Source organism: Rhagoletis zephyria, unplaced genomic scaffold (assembly GCF_001687245.7).
Source record: "Rhagoletis zephyria isolate East Lansing unplaced genomic scaffold, Rhagoletis_zephyria_1.1 Rzeph_scaffold_00558, whole genome shotgun sequence".
NCBI lineage: Eukaryota > Metazoa > Arthropoda > Insecta > Diptera > Tephritidae > Rhagoletis > Rhagoletis zephyria.
In genome coordinates, this window is record NW_016157642.1 from 61788 (window position 1) to 82165 (window position 20378).

The 20378-nt window shown below is 37.4% G+C and overlaps 2 protein-coding genes across 2 annotated transcripts in view; one reads left to right on the top strand and one right to left on the bottom strand.

Annotated features, from left to right (window-relative positions):
- The first annotated feature begins 6515 nt into the window (after positions 1-6515).
- Positions 6516-7207, top strand: LOC108360344 (uncharacterized). Its single transcript, XM_017612601.1, has 2 exons — positions 6516-6561; positions 6697-7207. The coding sequence occupies exons 1-2, from the start codon at positions 6549-6551 to the stop codon at positions 7005-7007; spliced, it is 324 nt and encodes a 107-aa protein (XP_017468090.1). The 5' UTR covers positions 6516-6548; the 3' UTR covers positions 7008-7207.
- A 132-nt stretch (positions 7208-7339) lies between these two features.
- LOC108360343 (uncharacterized) overlaps positions 7340-20378 on the bottom strand; it is a 164416-nt gene continuing 151377 nt past the window's right edge. The window contains exon 2 of the mRNA XM_017612599.1: positions 7340-7815. Within this exon, the coding sequence (XP_017468088.1) occupies positions 7606-7815 (210 nt within the window). The 3' untranslated portion in view covers positions 7340-7605. The remainder of the gene's footprint in view (positions 7816-20378) is intronic.

A 20378-nucleotide genomic window follows, 5' to 3' on the forward strand; every position in this document is an offset into this window, starting at 1 on the left:
GCAGCGAATTAAAATTCAGCGGCTCCGCTGGCTTGGCCATGTCGTTCGGATGGACAGAAACGCTCCTGCTCTGAAAATATTCAACGCGGGCCGCGATGCTGGTAACAGAGGAAGAGGAAGGCCTCCTCTGCGTTGGAAAGACCAGGTGGAGAAGGACTTGGCTTCACTTGGCATTTCCAATTGGCGTCAGTTAGCACAGAAGAGAAATGAATGGCGTGCTGTTTTGGACTCGGCCAAAATTGCTTAGGCGGTTACAGCGCCAATAAAGAAGAAGAGAGAAATCTAAACTAAAAAAAAATATTTAAAAAAAAAATAAATAAAAACTTAAATCAAAAAAGAAAAAAAGCTCCGCTGCTCGACGACTCGGGCTCGAACTCGGATCTCCCAATTGGCAGTATAGTGCTTTGCTCACTCGGCCATCGCAACTGCTGGGGCAGCATGAGCAAAACGGCATACATAAATGTCTATTGCTTCCTTTGCACTACCTGATTTAGAATCAGCATTTGAAGGTGGCAACGATATTTTCGAGTTCACTCGAATTCAGCGTTAGCAATTTTTTTCGTATTCATAGCAAGCATTTGAAGTCGTACGATGAATTCCGTGATAGCCCTGATTACTAGATTTCTAAAATAATAAAAACATATTCACTCACACATTTTAATTTCCGCTACTAATTTTACTTGCATTCTTTACCTTTTCATTTGAACAGGAAGTCCCAATTGATACACCGAATGGGAACCTTTTAATCGATGGGCAAACAGAATTGGACACCAAGTGTTCCACGACCGATCCGGTGGTCATCGACATCATCAATGTAATCAACTGCAGTAATTTGCAACGGGAGAATATTGGTTATATATAGCCATACGCAACCACATGATCGTACATTCAGCGCATATAATATAGACCAGTATGTATGTGTACGTTTAATTTTTATCAGATGTGAAGGTGAAAGTGTATAAATTTGGCAATACGGTGCTGCTGGATTAGCTTAAAAATTATAACACGGTGCTACAAAAAAATAGTTGTATGTACTTTTCATGCCCTGTAGTAGAGGTGGTAGAACAGGTCTAAAAAAATGTTGGCATTAGCAGAATTTCAAGTAAACGCCCAAAATCTGAACTTATGATCAAAAAACTTAACATCGGGATGTTGTGTCAAAACACCGGTCATAAATTGGACAGTTTTCAACGGATGCTCATAATTCTACGTTTGTTGAAAAGAGGAAGGTTGTGGCTTTGCACTGCTTTTAGGAAATTTAAGTTAAGTTGATAACCAATGACTCCGTGAACAAAAAACTTGTGAAACATTTTCATATATATATTTGTTAATTGTTTTGATATATGTTTTATTTAATTTTTTTTTACGCTAATAACAAACCTCTCGCGGCTTTCGGTAACGAGTTTTCCTTTCTTCTCCTGTTGTACTGCTGACCCGGGTTTCTACCCTACTAAGTGTTTTAAACGATCACTCCACAGTCGCTGTTGTGCATGGAAAAGCACTCAGAATAGAAATACACTCATTTATTGCTGATAGCAATTCATTTGCTTCTTTAAATAGATATACAACCTCAACACCCTTCAAATCTTTTTCGGACAAGTTCTTTTTCTTCCATAAATTAAACCAGAGAATGAGTTCAAAGAATGAGTTAAAGTTATTCCCCGATTCCCCCGAGAAGTTCAAATTCCACCAAAATCGGGGCATTCTCCCCCGGTTGGCATTACTGATCAGTATATCAACGAAGCGCGTTTGTTTCATCATACAAATGTATATCCATACAAACATATGTATGTACGAATGCATGTGGGTGCACGAAGCACGTTTGCTTCATTCATATATTCTTACTTCGGTAGCGGCAGAGCTGAAATGCAAAATGAATTCATACATATAAATTAAGGTACAAACAAACATACATACACTAGATTAGGCTGAGATGGCTAGAGAGAGTGACTCCCCCTTACTCTTAGGCCAAGGAAAGGCCCATTGTGATACCATATGCAACGTATATCCCCTATGATGTTGCGGCGCTTACTCCGCCTTGTAGAGGGCTTACCGAACGTCTTTAGCCGTCTTCTGTTGAGTGCGGGACACTCGCATACAAGCTGCTGTACACTCTCTTCCTCTTCTTCGCATCTGCAGCTGCGATAGTAGTCTGGCGCTTTCTTTCCCAATCTCTAGGCATGTGTACCGATTAGACAGTGACCTGTAAGAATTCCCGTGAGAATAGATGCCTCGGTCCGTTTTAACCCTGAGAGTGCAGACGTGCGTTTTTTTGTCATAGGAAGGCCATGTAAGCCTAGCCGTTCCACAGAAGGAGAGGTTCCTCCAGCGTTCGTTCGCTGCTTGTACGGTGCTATTCCTTGCATGTAGTTTGAAAGTGGCCATTGGTATACCTACCGTGTCCTTCCCCGGAAGGATAGGGGTGGTCGTACCATTCCTCGCCAGTTCGTCAGCTTTGCAGTTGCCCTCAATATCTCGGTGTCCAGGCACCCATATGAGTTGTATTCTATAATGCTGGGCCATCCCGTTTAGGAATCTGCGGCATTCAGTTAGGGACTTTGTGTTGTCTACGCATGTGTCTAGAGCTGTCAAGGCTGCTTGACTGTCAGAGAAGATAAATACCTGTTTTTTTCTCCTTGGGTATTGTTACTAGGTGCCGAGTGGCCTCCTGAATAGCCAGCACCTCCGGCTGGTATACACTGCAGTGGTAGGGAAGGCGAAAATATGTTTCCAGTTCCAGCTCCGGGGAGAAGACTCCTCCCCTGACCTTCCGTCGAGTTTGGAGCCATCAGTGTAAATGTTTATAGCGTTGCGTATATGGTGAGGCCTAGTATCCCAGTCCTTTCGAGTTGGTATGGTAATTATATAGTTTTTTTTGAAGGTGTTTGATGGTATGCAGTAGTCATTACTTGCAGGTATCGGTATGGGCGCCCTTGTCCCTAGGATTATCGAATGGCCTGATGGACCATTAGTCCAGAAGCCTGCCTCTCTAAGTATTAAGGCTGCAATAGTGGCTATTTCCCGAGCTAGTACATCAAGCGGAGCAGATGTAGAATCGCGTTAAGAGCTTCAGTCGGGGAGGAACAAACAGCTCCACTTATACAAAGCTCCGCACTCCTTTGTACCTTTTGAAGTTGCCTGAGCGCCGTTGTCTTATCAAGTGTAGGCCACCATACTAGGGCTCCGTAAAGCAGAATCGGGCGAACAATAGCAGTGTAGATGCAGTGAACTATCTTAGGTGAGAAGCCCCACGATACACCGATCGCCTTTTTACATGTGAAGAGCGTTGATACGTTCCATTGTGTTGTCATTCCAGAGCAGTTTGCTGTCAAGAATTCCTCCAAGATATTTGGCAGTACGCTTAAATTCCAGGCTTGAGCCATCGAGTTTGGGGGGTGTAAGAGCCGGTTCTAGTGATTGCTCAATTTTGTGAGACTAGCGAGTTGAGGGCAGTCTCCGTGGATTTGCCCTTGCTGTAGGCATGTTGCGCGTTAGATAACAGAGTAGGGTTAATCGATTGTCTTATGTAAGTCTCCAGAATTCTTTCCAGAGTCTTAAGTAGAAAGGATGAAAGGGTGATAGGCCTAAAATCGCCAGGTTTAGCATGAGAGGCTCTGCCCGCTTTCGGTGTGAAGACTACCTTGACTTCTGTCCAGGCTCCGGGAATGTAGCCGACTTTTATGCAGTTGGTAAAGATGGTCTTTAGCCATGGTCTTGTACGTTCCATGGTGTGTTGTAGCTGGGCCGGATATATTACAGCCGGCCCTGGCGTTTTATAGGGCTTGAAGTTAGATATGGTCCAACAGATTTTCCTGTCGCTTATAATTTCGTTGATGAGCTGTGGTGCTACACCCACTGCTGATTCTGGATCATATAACGTGTGATCGTTGCTTTCTGGGAAGTGATTATCTAAGAGTAATTTAATGGTTTCGGAAATTGAGTCGGTCCAGGACCCATCATCCTTTTGAATATAGCTAGCTGCTGTAGGTGATTTTGCGAGTACCTTACGGAGTCTAGAGGCTTCGGATGTAGCCTCTATCCCACTACAAAAATCACTCCACGAGGTGCGTGTTACTTTAATAATGGTTTTCTTGTATATGTTAAGTGGCAATTTATATTGTGCCCAAGGTGACTCTAGGGCGTCGTGCTTAGCAGCATTGAATGCTTTCCTACATTCTATGCGAAGTTTATTTAGATCGGAGGACCACCACAGAGGGTTGTACGCCTCCCTAGTTTTCCTCTTGGGTCATGCCTTGATAAGTGCTGTCTCGCAACTCTCAGCAAAAAAGCTAACTAGTAGATCAAGTTCCTCCCTACTTTCTGGTATATTGAATGGTTCAAAAGGTAGGTTCTTATATACAAGTTTTTTGTAATACCCCCAATTAATTTTCTGGACATTTCGTATCTCTTTAGAGACGGGGGCGAGTCTAAGTTGCTTAATTCTATGAACCTGTGGTCTGAGAAAGAGTGTTCTTTCGGGACCTTCCACGCAGAGATCTGATTACAGTAAGTTTCACTGACGAGGGTGATGTCAAGAACCTCCCTGCGATTGGTTGTGGGAAAGGTAGGGTCACTTCCATTGTTGCAAATAGACAGATTTGTGCTTAGCAAATATTTATAAAGTGACTCACCTCGTCCCATTGGTAATGATGGGCATTTGCGTCTCCCAGCAGTAGCATCGTGTCCATCGGGTTTGTGTTCTTCACCAACTCCATTAGTGCTGTGAGTGGGAAAGGGCCCTGATCGTCGTGTGTCAGGTGAAAAGAGGCCAGCCTGTACTTCCTACGCCCTATTCTAGGCTGACCGTGGTGATATCTTCAGTGCTAAATTGCGGTAGGATAAAATAGTTTATATTAGTTTTGATTAAAATGCAGGTGCGAGGTTTTCCCTTACCCTGAACACTGAATCACAGATCCTATTACCAGTGATCCATGGCTCTTGTACCAAAGCGATATCAACTTCACCTGAAGACAGCTGAAGTAGGAGTGCAGCAGATGCTGCTTTCCTGTGATGGGTATTGGTCTGTAGTACCTTCATCAAGCGAATTTCGCCTTTCCACCACGGCCACGTTGGCTTCGTCGCCGCTGAGAAACTCACGCTCAGCATACAGCCTCCATAAGGCTTCACCTACTTCGGAGCTGGATGAGGCGTACCCGCTCAGTTCCTCAGTTGCTTGGTCGTCAAATTCAATTTCATTGTCGCTGGGTGGCTCGTCTGTCTCCCCACACGTAGTCTTCCGAAGTCATAGCACACCCTATAGTCGCTTTTTGCGAGTGCCTCCAGACTCTCGTCGTTTAGGAGCAGGACTATCCGCATTTTTGCTCGCTCAGTTGGCTCCGCGTTAACAACCCTCCAGCTGTGTGTAGGGATGCTGGGATTAAATTCTTGCAGCATTTCTAGAATATCCGAAGGTTCCGACGACGTAACGGGTACCCAGGCTCTCGCTCTGGGACGCGATACACTTCACCCGGGCCCCGGATACACCTCACCTACTCTGATGATCGCAGCTTTGTATAGCTCTACCAATCTGCTACATCACAGGCTATGAGTTTTACGTTCCCCTGGAACCAGCCAGCATTCGTGCATGACGGAGGTGGTCCAGGGTTCTCCCTCTTAACCTGCAAGGAAACTTTCGCCAAAGCGGCTTCGACCCACCTCCATTGGTTCCTCGGGATCCTGCCTCTTTCTTTACTTTCGTCCATGACGCAAATAACCTTCCGGTCCGGTGGATGGCCTTCGCAGGGACAGTTCGGACGAAGTCCTTAGCCCTATTGCAGGTCACCATGTTCCTGGGTCCACCCCCAGTGGGCTGGCCAGACGCTGTGCGCTGAGTGGCAGGCCCACTACAGGAAGGCCCAGGATTTCCGGTGCTTGCAGTGCAGGCCTCCCGTCCAGTTCTACTTTTGGGCGTAGCATTGGCCTTTGGACTTCTCGGACCAGGGGGTGCTTTAGTCTTACTGCTGGTGGGTGCGGATGCACCTGATATTTGCTTCCGCATAGGGCTACTTTTGGCTAGGCCCGGTGGTACTGTGGCTTTGCTTGGTGCGTAGTTTGTGACTCCTTTCGGGCTTTGTTTGGGAGCGTCGGACTCCCGTACTGGAGTTGAAGGGGAACGTCCGCCTGGGCAGAGATCCGCTGTACCCGGAGCCAACTAGCCTTGGGTCCGAAGGTCGCCCGGTATCAGGAGCACTCCGTTCGCGACTGGGCTTGGTGAAGGGCCCCCAGGCAGGCTGATCTTAGGACACCTTGATCCGGCCCTGCAAATAGAAGGGAGGGGAGAACTGGCAAGGAATTTGGTCCGAAAGGGAAGCACAGGTGTAGGGATTTAGGAGGGGTCGCCGCTCGAATTAGCCGCCAGGGCGTTACCAGGTGTCACCACGGGGAGGCCCCTTATACTAGGGCGTGCTAATGGTAATGCAATTTAACACCTATGAAATATAGTTCATACTGCATCAAATGACATATAAATTAATGAAAAGTAAGGACGATATAGGAGACCTCGAGCGTCATTTCCATTATACGAACTTTTTGAAATACATCGAAAAGCAATGGTTAACGAAGGTAAGCACTTCTAAAGAAAACTAGTATAAGAATAGTACTTCTAAAGAAAACTAGTATAAGTCTTACGTAAAATTTGTCATTGTTTTTTTTTTTTTGTTTTTTTAATAATATCAATATAATATAATATTGGACCAGATGGAATATCAGTTTTTGGAACACCGACACGAACGACATCTGCCATCGAAGGATATAATGGAGCGCTGGCCACAATGATACCCAAACAGGGAAACTGTTTTAAATTTGTCAAAATTTTACAAACAGAGGAGTTTACAAGTTCCGAGATTTCGAATTGCTGGGTAATAGTGGTAGAGCTTTGGCCAAAAAAAAAGGAAATTTGTAGAAAAAGCAGAACTGATTGCAAAAGACAACAAAGAGCTACGTTCTGGAACCATAACAGCTACTGCATTCATAAATCGATTGGTGTTTCCAAAAAACAGTATTGTTAATGAAATGGGGCCAGAAGAAGATATTTTTGAAGATCACTCGTACCTTGAAGAAGATGAAGAGGAGGAGGAAGAAGATACATATTGCGTCGAAGCCATCAGAAATACCGCGCTCTCAAATATGCTGATCTTGCAAACATCTAAAAACATGCAATGCTTGTGTTCTGAAACTGCAAGTGTAAATAGTGCCGAAGGACTTGAAAACTTTAATTGCCCTATTTGTCGTGAGAAAGTTAACGACACGATGCAGGTTTTTTGTAAATGCATATTTCATATATTTGTTTATTTTTTTTTACATCTTATTATGTATAATATACATAAATTTATAACTTATTATTTACGTGTTTGCTTATGTATAAATTTACATATACTAAATAAATAGCATTTGAAAATTTGACAGTTATTTAATTTTTTTTGGGACTTGTTGTTTCGGTATGAAATAACTCCCAAATATTGGGACTTATTTAATTTCTTCTTTTGGAGTTATTTCATTTCTTTGAGTTAGGTGTGGTTTAATTTTTATTGGAACTTATTTCATTGGGTGTTATTTCATTGGGACTTAATTCATTTGTGAGTTATTTCACTGTACCACCGAACGCCACTAGAGCTGCTTTTCAAGAATGTCTGCTATCTGATAGAGAGCATGGCTATTAATTTCCTTTAAACCCAAAGTAATTAGCATTTCATTAGGACAGTTGCTTAACTTTGTCCTGTTGATCAAAAATTGTATGGCGGCACGAATCTCCGTTTTGTCAACACCCAACAAACATTTCATTGTCACCGGCACTGAGGTATGATATTCCGATATGTTCTAGAATTAGAAAATATAAACAGATCGCAAGCTTAATAATAAAGAGGATTATTCCTAAATTTAAATTTTTTTAGTTTTTATGGGTTTACTTCGATATAATGCACTATTTGCCTTTTCTCAAAAAAAGTACCAGCTTTTTTTGATGAAATTCGAAGGCGATGTTGGGGGAGGGTTCCTTTAACCTAATATGTATATCAGTTTACCAAATCAATAACTAATGGTTAGTGATATAGTATTTGTTGTTCGGCTCATACATACGGTGGCCAGATTTCTGTGGACAAAAATCGGGACATTTGTAATGCACCGAATCCGAACATACAATTTTGTTTTTAGAACAAAAAGACATGACATCTTTTTAACACAGTTTTATTTAAAAGAAAACAAAGAGGAACAAACTTGAAAATCTATATCGCAAAATCTAATTAAAAAACTCATCATTTTGATGAAACTTTGTCGAACGCTTTGTACAACCTTCGACGACCTTTGCATGGTCTTTGATAAATAACGAGCTACACTTTCATAAAAAATAATAAACATTAAATATTTATTTTTTTTTGCCACTGTATCTACAGCTTATACTTTTCATATCCATGAATTTGTTGAGGGAATTAGTATTATTTTTTATAATTTCACTAAATTCAAGTTAAAACCTTTTCATGAAAAAACACAACTTAACAAATAATTATAAAAACCTTTAAAAAAAATCAGCCAAGAGTGATATAGACTAAAATATACGGAGAGTACCTGTTTCACAGAATAAAATATAACCAAAGATCATAGAAAGTAAGGATGATGGCTATATTTATGGTCCCCTTCTAATCAATGTTCTCAGTGAGTAATCGACTACCGAACAGTTCAGACGTGCTTACTGTGCCTTTTTGAGATTTTCATTACTACTACTGTAGTGTCACCGTGCGTGTTAATCTCTCAGTCCGTTTCAAACTAGTTCTTACTGGTAATAAGATTTACATTTATATAGTGAGTGGAGTTGTGTTTAAAAAAAGAAATCCAGGATGGCCTCCGACGGGAGGTGGCGACCAAAATTATTTTGCAATATTAGGTGAGCTACCTCCTGCGAAACGTAGAAATCTCAACCTAAACAACCCTCGCGATTTCCCCCAATTAAAAAAAAAACTATTTCCATTTAAAACTCTAAATCTGTAGCTTGTCCCAAATTCCTTGTTATAAAAAATAAATCAAACATTCCAATCAAAACGTTCAGCATCTTCCTTATCCACAAAGTACTCGTATCTATAACATCAGAACAACCTCTCTCAATCTCCTTCACCAGAGACGGTGACCTGCTTATACTAACAAAAAATAATCAACAATCAACGAAATTCCTTAAAGCTTTCAAACTGTCCAATCTTTGCGACATATCAGTTAGCCTACATCCAACACTTAGCACCGTGAAAGGTGTTACCTACTCCAGTTTTCCAACAAACCTTAGCGAAACCGAAATTGTAGATGGATTAAGGGAACAAGGCGCAACCGAATCCAAAAAGATCGCAAAAATAAGAGACGGAAAATTTGTTGACACCCCCTTACATATAATTTCATTTAATAGCTATGAACTGCCAAGAAGAAGTAAAAGTCGCATAAGTAAAGGTGAAGGTGGAACCGTATATTCCTTCCCCAATGCAATGTAAAAACTGCTTTATAATCGGCCACACGGCAAAACACTGCAAATCCGACCCAAAATGTAACGTTGGCGCTACAGATACTCATGAACCCATTCCATGTAAAAAGGTAGAACGAATAAACTGCAAAAAATCACACCGATCTGACAATAAAAACTGTCCGACCTTTTAGAAGAGGAAAGAAATCATTGCGTATAAAGCACTTAACAAATGCTATTTCCGCGAAGCAACGAAGGTAATTAATAAAAGACAACTAGAACTCAACAGACCACTTCAGAATTTAGAAGAAGACACCCAAAAGAAGAAATACAAACCAGCTGAACAAAAAAAAAACACAACAAACCACTAACAATACCATCAATTCAGGCATGTCTGAAATTTCATCTCACTCTCCAAAAACCGGTTTTTCACAACCAATCCACTCCACAGAAACAAAAACACAGAAACCCAATATGTAACTCTGCCCTCTCTCCACTTGAAAACTCTTCATTCATCCCAACTAGTGCAACGACTAATCACTCTAACACCCGATTTACATGATTCAAGTACTTGAAAGCAATTCTTGCTCATTCTCTTTTGTGTTTTCTATTTGCTTTTACACGTTTCAATTCTGTTGAATTCAAGTTTTTGGTTCTTTAAATGGGAAGCAACGAAAATGCCAAAAGCAAAGCAAGAAAGTTGAAACGACTTGACGGTACAGACGCATGTGTACTCGTCCCTTTTCTTCTCACCCCCTCTCTTCCACATGCGAGCAGAATTGAATTCAATACTTGAACTGTGTAAAAGCAGTCTAACGATCATACTCTACCAGACAATATTCCATCTCTCGCAAATATACCAACAAATTTACTAAGCCAGATACTAACTCAATCAATCTCCCAATATAGAACAAATGATATTTCTTTAACAACTCAATTAACTTCACTTGATTCCACATCGTGCGAACACCTAAGCTCCGAAAATCACCACTCAATGGAAACATAAGTTTTCTTACCTTCGAAAGACTCATCTTTCGATAGTTGAGAAATCTTTTCACTCATCCTCATTATCAAATATGGTACTTAAGGTTTTCCAATGGAATCTTAATGGCTACCGCAATAATTACAATGGGCTAACTCTTCTATTAAAAGCTAATAACTACAAAATTATTGCTCTTCAAGAAACCCCCATTTTTTCTGATCCACCCTAAAACTTAATATCCAAAAATTATAACTTATTTCCAAGAAACGACATTGACTCCAGAGTTTCCTTATTATTATTCCCTTGAACACAATTTGATCAACACTAATAGTAGCATTTTAGCCATAGCCGTTAAAATCAAATCTCATGCAACCTTCTCTATAATAAGCACTTACATCTCTCCTACATACATTATCTCTGAGCATGATCTTCACCAGCTCATCAGCAACTTCACTGAACCAATTTTACTTTTAGGTGACTTCAACGCCTGGAGTCCTCTTTGGAGATCTCCCTGCTTCAACCGACTAGGAAGAGTTATAACAAAATGTATTAAAAATACGAACTTTATACTTTTGAATGACAAATCCCCCACCCACCTGTCAACCCGACAAACCCTAACCCACATAGATCTGAGCATCTGCAGCCCATCTCTAAAAATTGCCTCCTCATGGATGGCATCCGACGATCTGCATGGAAGCGACCATCTTCCGATCACTATCCCACTCCTTCCAGAATCATCTCGCTATTAGATACAAATTTAATTCGCCAAATTGGTCAGCCTAACAAAAAGCTATAGAACAACATTTACCCAACCTTTCCGTCGAATGTAATGTTAACAAATCTGCAGCAATCCTACAAAGGAAAATTTGTCAAAGCGCCAACTCATCCATTCCAATATCCAATACAACCCCTGATTACCACAAAACATATTGGTGGAACGAAAAATTATCCTCCCTCAGGTGTGAAAAGGTTGAGATGTGGAAAAATGTTAAACTTAACCCTTCCAAGAAAACATATACAAACGTATAAATGCTCTATTTAAAAGAGAAGCAAAACTTTCTAAAAGAAATAGTTTCATTGACTTCACCAGAGATATTAACTATAAAACTCCCGTAAAAGTTATGTGGGAGAAAGTTAACACTCTATATGGCCACCGCCAATCAAAGAACCTTCATGTTATCAAAAATTCCGATAGTTTTCCTATTTCTTCTCCACCAGAGACAGAGAACATTTAATACAGAGAAGCAGCAACATGCTACTCGTTGGTATTTTGTAATAGATCAGAAATGCTCTAGAAGTTCACCACGTTAAATTTTTAACATCGATAGCTCTAGAAGTTCACCATTTTTTAACAGCGTGAGCGCAGAGCGGCACAAAATAACAGAATTTGAAAAAATTAGCAATTGTGAAATGTTATTTTTGTGCACGTTTATATCTATCAACAAAAATTACTTTTGCCCCTTTCATTGAATTAAATCGAAAACATTAATTAATTATTACAATAAATTTTGGGAAAACGTTATTTTCATAAAAATTCCAATTAACTAATATAAATTTGGTCAACAATTAGTAAATTCTTCATTGAAAAAATTTTAAACACTCTAAAATGCAAGCGCATAAAAATGTTTGTAAATACATATACATATGTACATACCTATGTAGATGCATTTATATGTATGCACTTATGCAAATAAACAAATACTGCGCCCGGTTAAAATTGTGTCGTTATTTTTTTGTATAAAAATACTTCATGCTTTAATCAAAACCACATAAGTCAAACTTTATACAAAACTTAGAAAAATTCAACAAATTTTCGTCTAAATTTTGAACTTTTTAATCTGAGTTTTTAGAATGATAGATCGGTAGAAAAGCAAGCGCAAGTTTTAAGCGGCTAAAAAATCGCGTAGATTTTGAATGATTTTTTGTTGCGGACGGCTTGTACTTTTTACCATATACATAAGAGCGAATTTCTTGTAGAATAAAATGCGCAAGACCGTTTGCAAACAAAATAATAAAACAAAAAATAAATACTATATTTTATAAATTACACCTGTTATATGCATAAAACCGCAAAATACGTTGGAAAAAAATTCATTAAAAATTAAAGCGATCTTTTATCCGCTTAAAACTTTCACTTGTTTTACTAAAATTACATACATAACCAATCTATCTGCGTACCCAAAACTTTCTAAAAATTTTGATTAAAAAGTAGAAAATTTAGATGAAAGTTTGTTGAATTTTTCTACGTTCTGTATAAATTTTTAAAGTTTAACTTATGTGGTTTCGATTTTTTAAAAAAAAATAACAAAAAAATTTTTACTTGAAAAACATTGTAAATATTATACAAAAAAGAACCATGCAATCACTTTTGATTGCCCGTGTATGTACGTATGTGTGTCTAACAAATTATGGCTTGTTATCAAAATACCGATATTAACTAACAAACTTAATATTATATAGTACAAATGTGTTTGTAAAATTAATTTCATTAAAATTATTTCTGCAATCAAATTTTCTATTCATGCAAAAAGCCAAACGCATAAATTTGTAAATATGTAGGTATGTAATGTATGTATGTAACATATATATGTACATACAAATGTACGATTGGTCGGCTTTCGTCTTCCCCTCGCCGCTCCCATCCACACACAAATTATTCAATTTCTGGGAATCGCACCAGATTGGCACGTCGCGAAAATATTACCCCTACGTCCACGAAACATTTAGATTTTCGCATAAGTTTGCATTTAATAAAGCAATACTCGTACATTTTGTATGGTGAATAATATTAATTAATTTAAAATTCTGCATGTAACCATGTTCTCGACGATACATGTAACTTTCATAAAGATTAAACATAAAAATTGTGCTTCATTAACAGTTGCAACCAGCTGAAAGCAAAAAAACTATGTCCGCTAAACGGGTTAAAAACCAACTGGAATTGACATTTTTTACACGCATACATGCATACATTCATATACACATGTACAGTGGAGTAGCACTAGGTTGGACATTGCATTGCTTGTACTTTGATGTGTTTGAATCTTTTATGGTACTGAAGATTTGCTTAGGGATGAAAAATATTAAAAATCGTTGGTGCATATATGTAAATTTATTTTTATAAACGCTATGAAGTATAGAAATTTTTAATATTAAAAAATAAATAAAATAATTTTTTTGTATATATATAAATTTTGTTCAAGGCACATTGACCCACCTGTACAAAAATTGTGGCGCGGCATGGACAAAAATTTTACAATTTCGGACCGAAAAATATGAAAACGAGCTAAGTTGCCACGTTACATCTGTGAACTTCCGATAAAACCACATATGTTTGTGATTTTACAGAGTTTTGATTTTATTAAAAAAAATTTATGTATTTTGCTGCAGTAAACATACACTTTTATTTAATGTTTATTAAAATGACACTTTAAAATACTAGTTAATGATTGAAATATTGGTATGGAACAGAGAAATAGAGTGTTTTGTCAAAAATTACCAAAAATTACCAAAAATTGCCAAGATTCGAGATAACTTATTTTACTGGTTATAGAGAAATAATTGCCACTTTTCACTTGGCTGGCCGAGATTTCTTCATTTTAAGATTTTAGAATTTTTGTGTCGGATTGACAAAGTTGCGCTTGTTGGTGATGAATTTGCGGGGAGATGTGCTGCGGTTGTTTTTATGAATGAATTTACTTGGCCTTGAGAAATATGCGCATGCGTTTATGAATGAAATAGTTATTGTTGTATTTGAATATGCGCGTAATTATGTATGTGTGTATGTATGCTTCCGTGAGTTGTACATATGTTCATTTGTATATACATATGTGCGTAGTATTTAGGCAGCAATATGCACATATGTATGTGTGTATGTACTTATATATGCATGTAAAAACGTACGTTGTCAAATAATGTAGCATGCATGCGTGGGAAATGCATTTTCATTTGACTCCAAAACTATTGGGGCATATTAGTAGACGAAATAAAGTCGACTCTTAAGTTAAAGTTTGTCAGCCCCAAATAAGAAGAAAGTTAGTATGTATGTACATACATATATGTAATATTATGTGCATGTGCAAGAACGTTATCAATAAATGATTTTGGAGTATGTGTATTGGGTACATATTATGTACCTATTATGTACATATGTAAGTATGTACATACATATATACATTCAAATGCGATCAACTAATTAGCAACGAAATTCAATATGATATTGTTTGCAAATTATTTTTTTTTTTAATGATTTTAATTTAAAATATAATTCAATCTGTAACAAGAACCACAATAATAAAAGTTTAAAAGCTTGCACAAATTGCAAAAAACGAATCAAACTTCAAGAATGGTCATCCAAATTTTTAATTAGAATATTTAAAAAATTTTCGGGTATGCGTATTTAGTCCATTCAATTATAGTATAAGAAAGTGCAAGTTTCAAGTTGTTAAAAATTACCGTTGATTTTATATTTTTTTTTTTTGGGATGTTGCTGTTTTTTTCATACAAAAAAAAAATTTTGATCATGTGTTATATGGAAGAAAATGCGAACACCCTCCACAAAAAAAAATTCTAAAAAATCAACGGTAATTTTTAATGACTAGAAACTTGCGCTTTAGTGTACTTCATTGAATGGGCTACAAAGCTGCATACCCGAAAATTTTCTAAATTTCAAATTAAAAATTTTGAAATCTTGATAACAATTTTTTTGAAGTTTGATTAATTTTTATGCAATTTGTGCAAGCTTTTAAACTTTTATTATTGTGGTTTCTGTTATAGATTGAATTATATTTTAAAGGAAATTATTAAAAATAAATAAATAAACATAATTCGCAAACAATATCATTTTGAATTTCGTTGCTAATTAGTTGATCGCATCTGTGTGTACTAAAAGCATCCATATGCGCATGCCTAATAGGAAGAAAGTTAGTTGCAGTTTTTTTCACAGATACCTATTCCACTGAAAATGATGTGAAAAAGCTGTAACTAACTTTAGTGTCAACTTCATTTTGACCATGAATAAGCCCCATTATTTATGTACATGTAATTCGAGTATTGCAGTGAAAAATCATCATTCAACACATTGGTCCGTATGCATAAAAACTAAGCAATTGCTTTTAAAATTTCATAACTTTCACTTAAATTTATTTGATCAAAACGAGTAAAAGGTCTGAGATTTTAAGAAAAGGTATTTGCTTAGGTTATATGAATATGGCATATTTTCTCGAAATAAATGTTCATAAAACTCAAACATAACTTTTCGAGAAAAACCACTTTGCTAACAAGTGCAATTGCTGCTTTTGTACGTTTTTGTCAATGTATCCATCTTTGAAGTGAATTTGCTAGCAAGAAAACTGCGGTTTGTTGCATTGAAAGCAGCATATCAATCGTTAAAAAATAAAAACAGATTTTTTTCTTCGCTTTTAAATGCCGACAACAAATTAAAGTGAATTTGGGAAAAAACTAAGGCACCTAGAAAACTGCGGTTTGTTGCATTGAAAATAGCGCGGCAACTACAATAAGAATCGTTAAAAAAAAAAAACGATTTTTGCGACCCAAATGCCGACGGCAAATCACCAATGAGTTTGCATATTTGCATAGCTTTCACATATTTATTAGATAACAAATCTACGTTTTGGAGTTAAAGCATTCCCTGGCATATATTTTCGTAAATTAATTTTCATAAATTTAACCAAGAATTTTCATCTTTATTTTTTTATTAAATCAATGCCGCGAAAAAGAAAATCCAAACCAAAGCACTTAACATTGATACAAATTAACAAAATTGTATCTCCNTAACTCGCCGCTCAGATCTGTTAATTTGCCGCTCTCAATTTTCGATTCGAGTGGTGAGCTTCTAGAGGGATTTTGGTAGTGTTTGACAATTCACACGGCTATTCGTAATTGCTGCTTCTCTGTATTAAACGTTCTCTGCCAGAGATTGCTAATATTTTCGCCAAGACTTGGACGGAATATTCCAGACATTAACTTTTCTAGCGAATTCTTTAACAGTAAATGCATCTTTTCTGACCCGGTACAATTAAACTACCAGTCTAATAACCATGCACGGCAAATCGAACTCCCTTTCACCCCTCTCGAGCTTACCTCTTGTCTATCAACACTAAAAGGAATTACCCCCGGAGTAGATAACATTCCCTACCCACTACTTAAGAACTTACCTCTACAAGGCAAAACTAAACTATGTGAGTTATATAATTTAGTCTTTGATACCATTGTTATTCCTCAACCTTGGAAAACCAGCCTTATTATTCCCATCCAAAAACCAAACAAGCCTAAATACAGCGTACAGGGGTACCGTCCAATATCCCTCTCCCCTTTCATCTCAAAGGTAAGGGAAAAGATGATTGCCCGAAGATTAATGTGGTTTAAACAGGGAACAATCGACGCACTCCTAGCGATCGATGATCACATCGCAGACTCAATGTCCACCAAAAACCACTTCCCGCTTCTTTCGTTGGACATGGAAAAGGCTTTCGATCGAGTCGGGTTACACTCTATAATAAATCAACTCATTTCCTGGAAAGGTGGCTCAAAAATGAATAATTACATTAAAAACTACCTTTTAAATAGAAAATTACGCGTAAAAGTAAATGGATGTACATCCGACTTATGAAAACGGAACACCCCAAGGTTCCCCTTTATCAGTTACACTGTTTCAAATCGCATATAATCGCCTTAACGAGATAATTAATCAGAATAACTCTTTTATACATATTATTTACGCAGATGACCTATATATTTTCGCAAATGTAAAAAACGCGATAATTTTCAATAACCATTTAATTAAGTTATCGATGATATTACAACATGGTGTCAAGTCTCTGGAACTAAAATATCTTTCGAAAAATCTAGCCATCTACACATTTGTAAAAAGCACTCATGTAACAACTTAGTAATTAGTTTCAATAACCAAATTGTACAAAATGTTCATTATCTTAAAATCCTTGAAATTATATTGAATAATAGATACACGTGGAATGATCATGTTAAATATTTATGTACATTACTTCAAAATAGATTGAATATAATTTAATGTCTTAGCAGCCTTAAGTTACAAAGTATTACAAATACGCTAATAAAAAGAGATAGAGCGACAATTTTGTCAAAAATAGATTATGGCTTGTTAATTTTCGGATCAACTTCAAATAACAACTTGTCAAAGATCTCATCCATATAACACTCAGCAACTCGTCTTTCCCTAAGAGCCTTCCGGACAACCCCAATCATCAATATACTGACCGAAGCCGGACTACCTAAACTAAAGGAGCGCATCTCTTACCTTTCGGGCTGTTTACTTTCAAAACTTTGGTACTCAGACGGTTCACCTCTGAAAACTATAATAAAAAACAAAGTTAAACGAAAACCTAAAACAGTATCAGCTCTGCAGAATATGCTGCATTTCGCCAAACAACTGGATATTACTTTAAACTTTAGGGCTTCGTTCAGACCGCGTTCACCCCCTTGGTTATTTCAAAACAATTCAATTATATTACAACTCACAAAGCACAAAAAGGAGACCACCCCAACCAGCGTCTTCATACAAGAATTTTTAAATATCTGTGAGTCTCTCACGAGGTGGAAAATTTTATATACCGATGCATCGAAGGAGAATAAAGTTGTTGGTTACAGTGTTGTTGAGAACAAGTCCACCATCATGCTGGGATTACTCTCCCCAGGCCTCTGTTTTTACCGGTGAGGCATCAGCCATCCTCCACGCTAGCCGCATATCCAAAGATAGGCGTGCTAAATACATAATCTGCTCGGACTCCCTATCCTCACTTCAATCAGTTTTAAATGTGAATGAGTCCAATCCAATAATATCCGAAATAAGGGACATTCTAATAGCAAACCTACACACCATCAAACTACTCTGGGTTCCTAGCCATATTGGTATACAGGGCAACACTATTGCGGATAACGCAGCTAAAATGGCAACTAGATCACCACTGAAATTCAGCAATACACTATGCAAAAATGACATTATCCATCACATGAAATCTTCAAATCTATATTGGAAACTTACAGCAACAGATACAAAACAATAAACCCTGGTCGGTGTGCACCTAATTTTCCCGTTGAATTACCTAGAAGACACACCTTTATATACATATACACGACTTCCTCTTGGGCAGACGCGTTTTACACATACGTATATACTCGACAAATCTTAACCACCTACTTGTCCCTATTGCAATACCTACGACCTCACAGTAAGCCATATAGTAAAAAATTGCCCAGAAATTGAAATTATTCGCCAAAAAATAAGCAATAACGATTTATGTAGAACAAACACTGAGAACTGTAAATACTACTAACATAAGAAATCTTATAAAATTCATATGTAAACTAAATATCTATTTTGAAGTGTGACACTATATTTATGTACTACCTGTAGATAAGTAAGTAGTTGACCACTATCATTAATTTTATTTTAGAAAGCCGATGTCCTTTGTCGCTAGTGCTTATTGACATTGTTTAGGTTTAAATCATTATCCTGTACAATAAATAAAAATAAATAAATAAATAAATAAATGTTCTTTGTGATAACGAATGTGCTGCCACGTTTGTAAGACAAATTACTTTTTGAGTCAGAGTACATGGAGACTCTGTTTAAATGAATAAAGAAAACACTGAAAATCGGGAACCACTTATACGTCCGGACTTTTAAGAAATATTCAGCGGGGCAGTTTTCTCAAAATAGGTACTGTACCCGCCAAAATCGGAACGAATGGTCACCGTACTCATACAGCAAAATTTTAGCTCAAAAATGTGTTTAACATGTATTTTCATCATCAAATCATCATTTTCAAACGTTTTTAATTATGTAATACTTTTAGAAATAACACGATACGACAGCAAAAAAGATCCAAGAGGTTTGAAAAGTGTATCTGGTGTAGTCGCAGCACGCCCGTTCTACGGTATCATGCCGGCGCTTAAGCAGCGTTACCATTGTTCAACCTTTCGTTATTTTTTTGTTGAATGCGAGTAATGTGTAATCTTTTGGAGATTTTTGGCGATCAAAATTTGCGATAGCAAATGTTGGAATCCGGATGCTGATAAGTTATGCCACCTCAATGTTTACAATTCTCATTTTATATGAAGTTCTGAGATATTAGGTGCCAAACCACGCAATTTTTTATTATAAATTTTCGCCTGCGACGCTTTTTTAAATATAAACCCATATTTTAATATATAGTGAAAAACTATAATAAAAAATCACGCAATTTTTTATTGTTAATTTTTGCTTGAGGCGCACAGTGTTTCGACTATATGGAGGCAGGTGGAAATAATAGTAAACATCCACCGATTTCTCTGAAACTTCACATGTGCTCTAATTTTACTTAGAAATATGGAACTATGAAATTTTGTAAAGATGAATAATTGTGGGCGGAAACATTAAATTTCATCAGACTTCGATGAACTTTAGTTTGTACTTTCCCTTTTATTAGAAAACCCTATATATAAAATATGGGGAGCATGTGATCACTATAACGTCAAAAACTCACAAAAAATGTGGGCCAGTCATAAAATTTGATGGAATTTTGTTTAATACTTGTTTCCCGATTTCCACTCTCAGAAAAATATATATAAGTTAATACCACACTTTTTTAAAGCCATTTCCACACAATCAGCAAATTATCATGCGATTCCGTTCCCACACAATTCCACCGGCAAAACGCTCGCATATTTTGGGATCATATTGCAACCAAAAATGCAATTGGGCTGCACGCGCATCCGCCGTCTTAGCTAAGGAAATTAAACACCTTAGTTGAGCGAAACACGCGCAACTAACAAACCAAACACTTCAGGTGAGAGAAACACGCGCAATCCCCATTCTGCTGACCAGGCATCTTTGGTCACGTAGGCAGGCTCAGGCTTAGGTTAGTTTGTAAGCGGTAGCTTAGAGATAAGTTAGTCTTAAACTCACTCGCGAGCGAAAGGCAC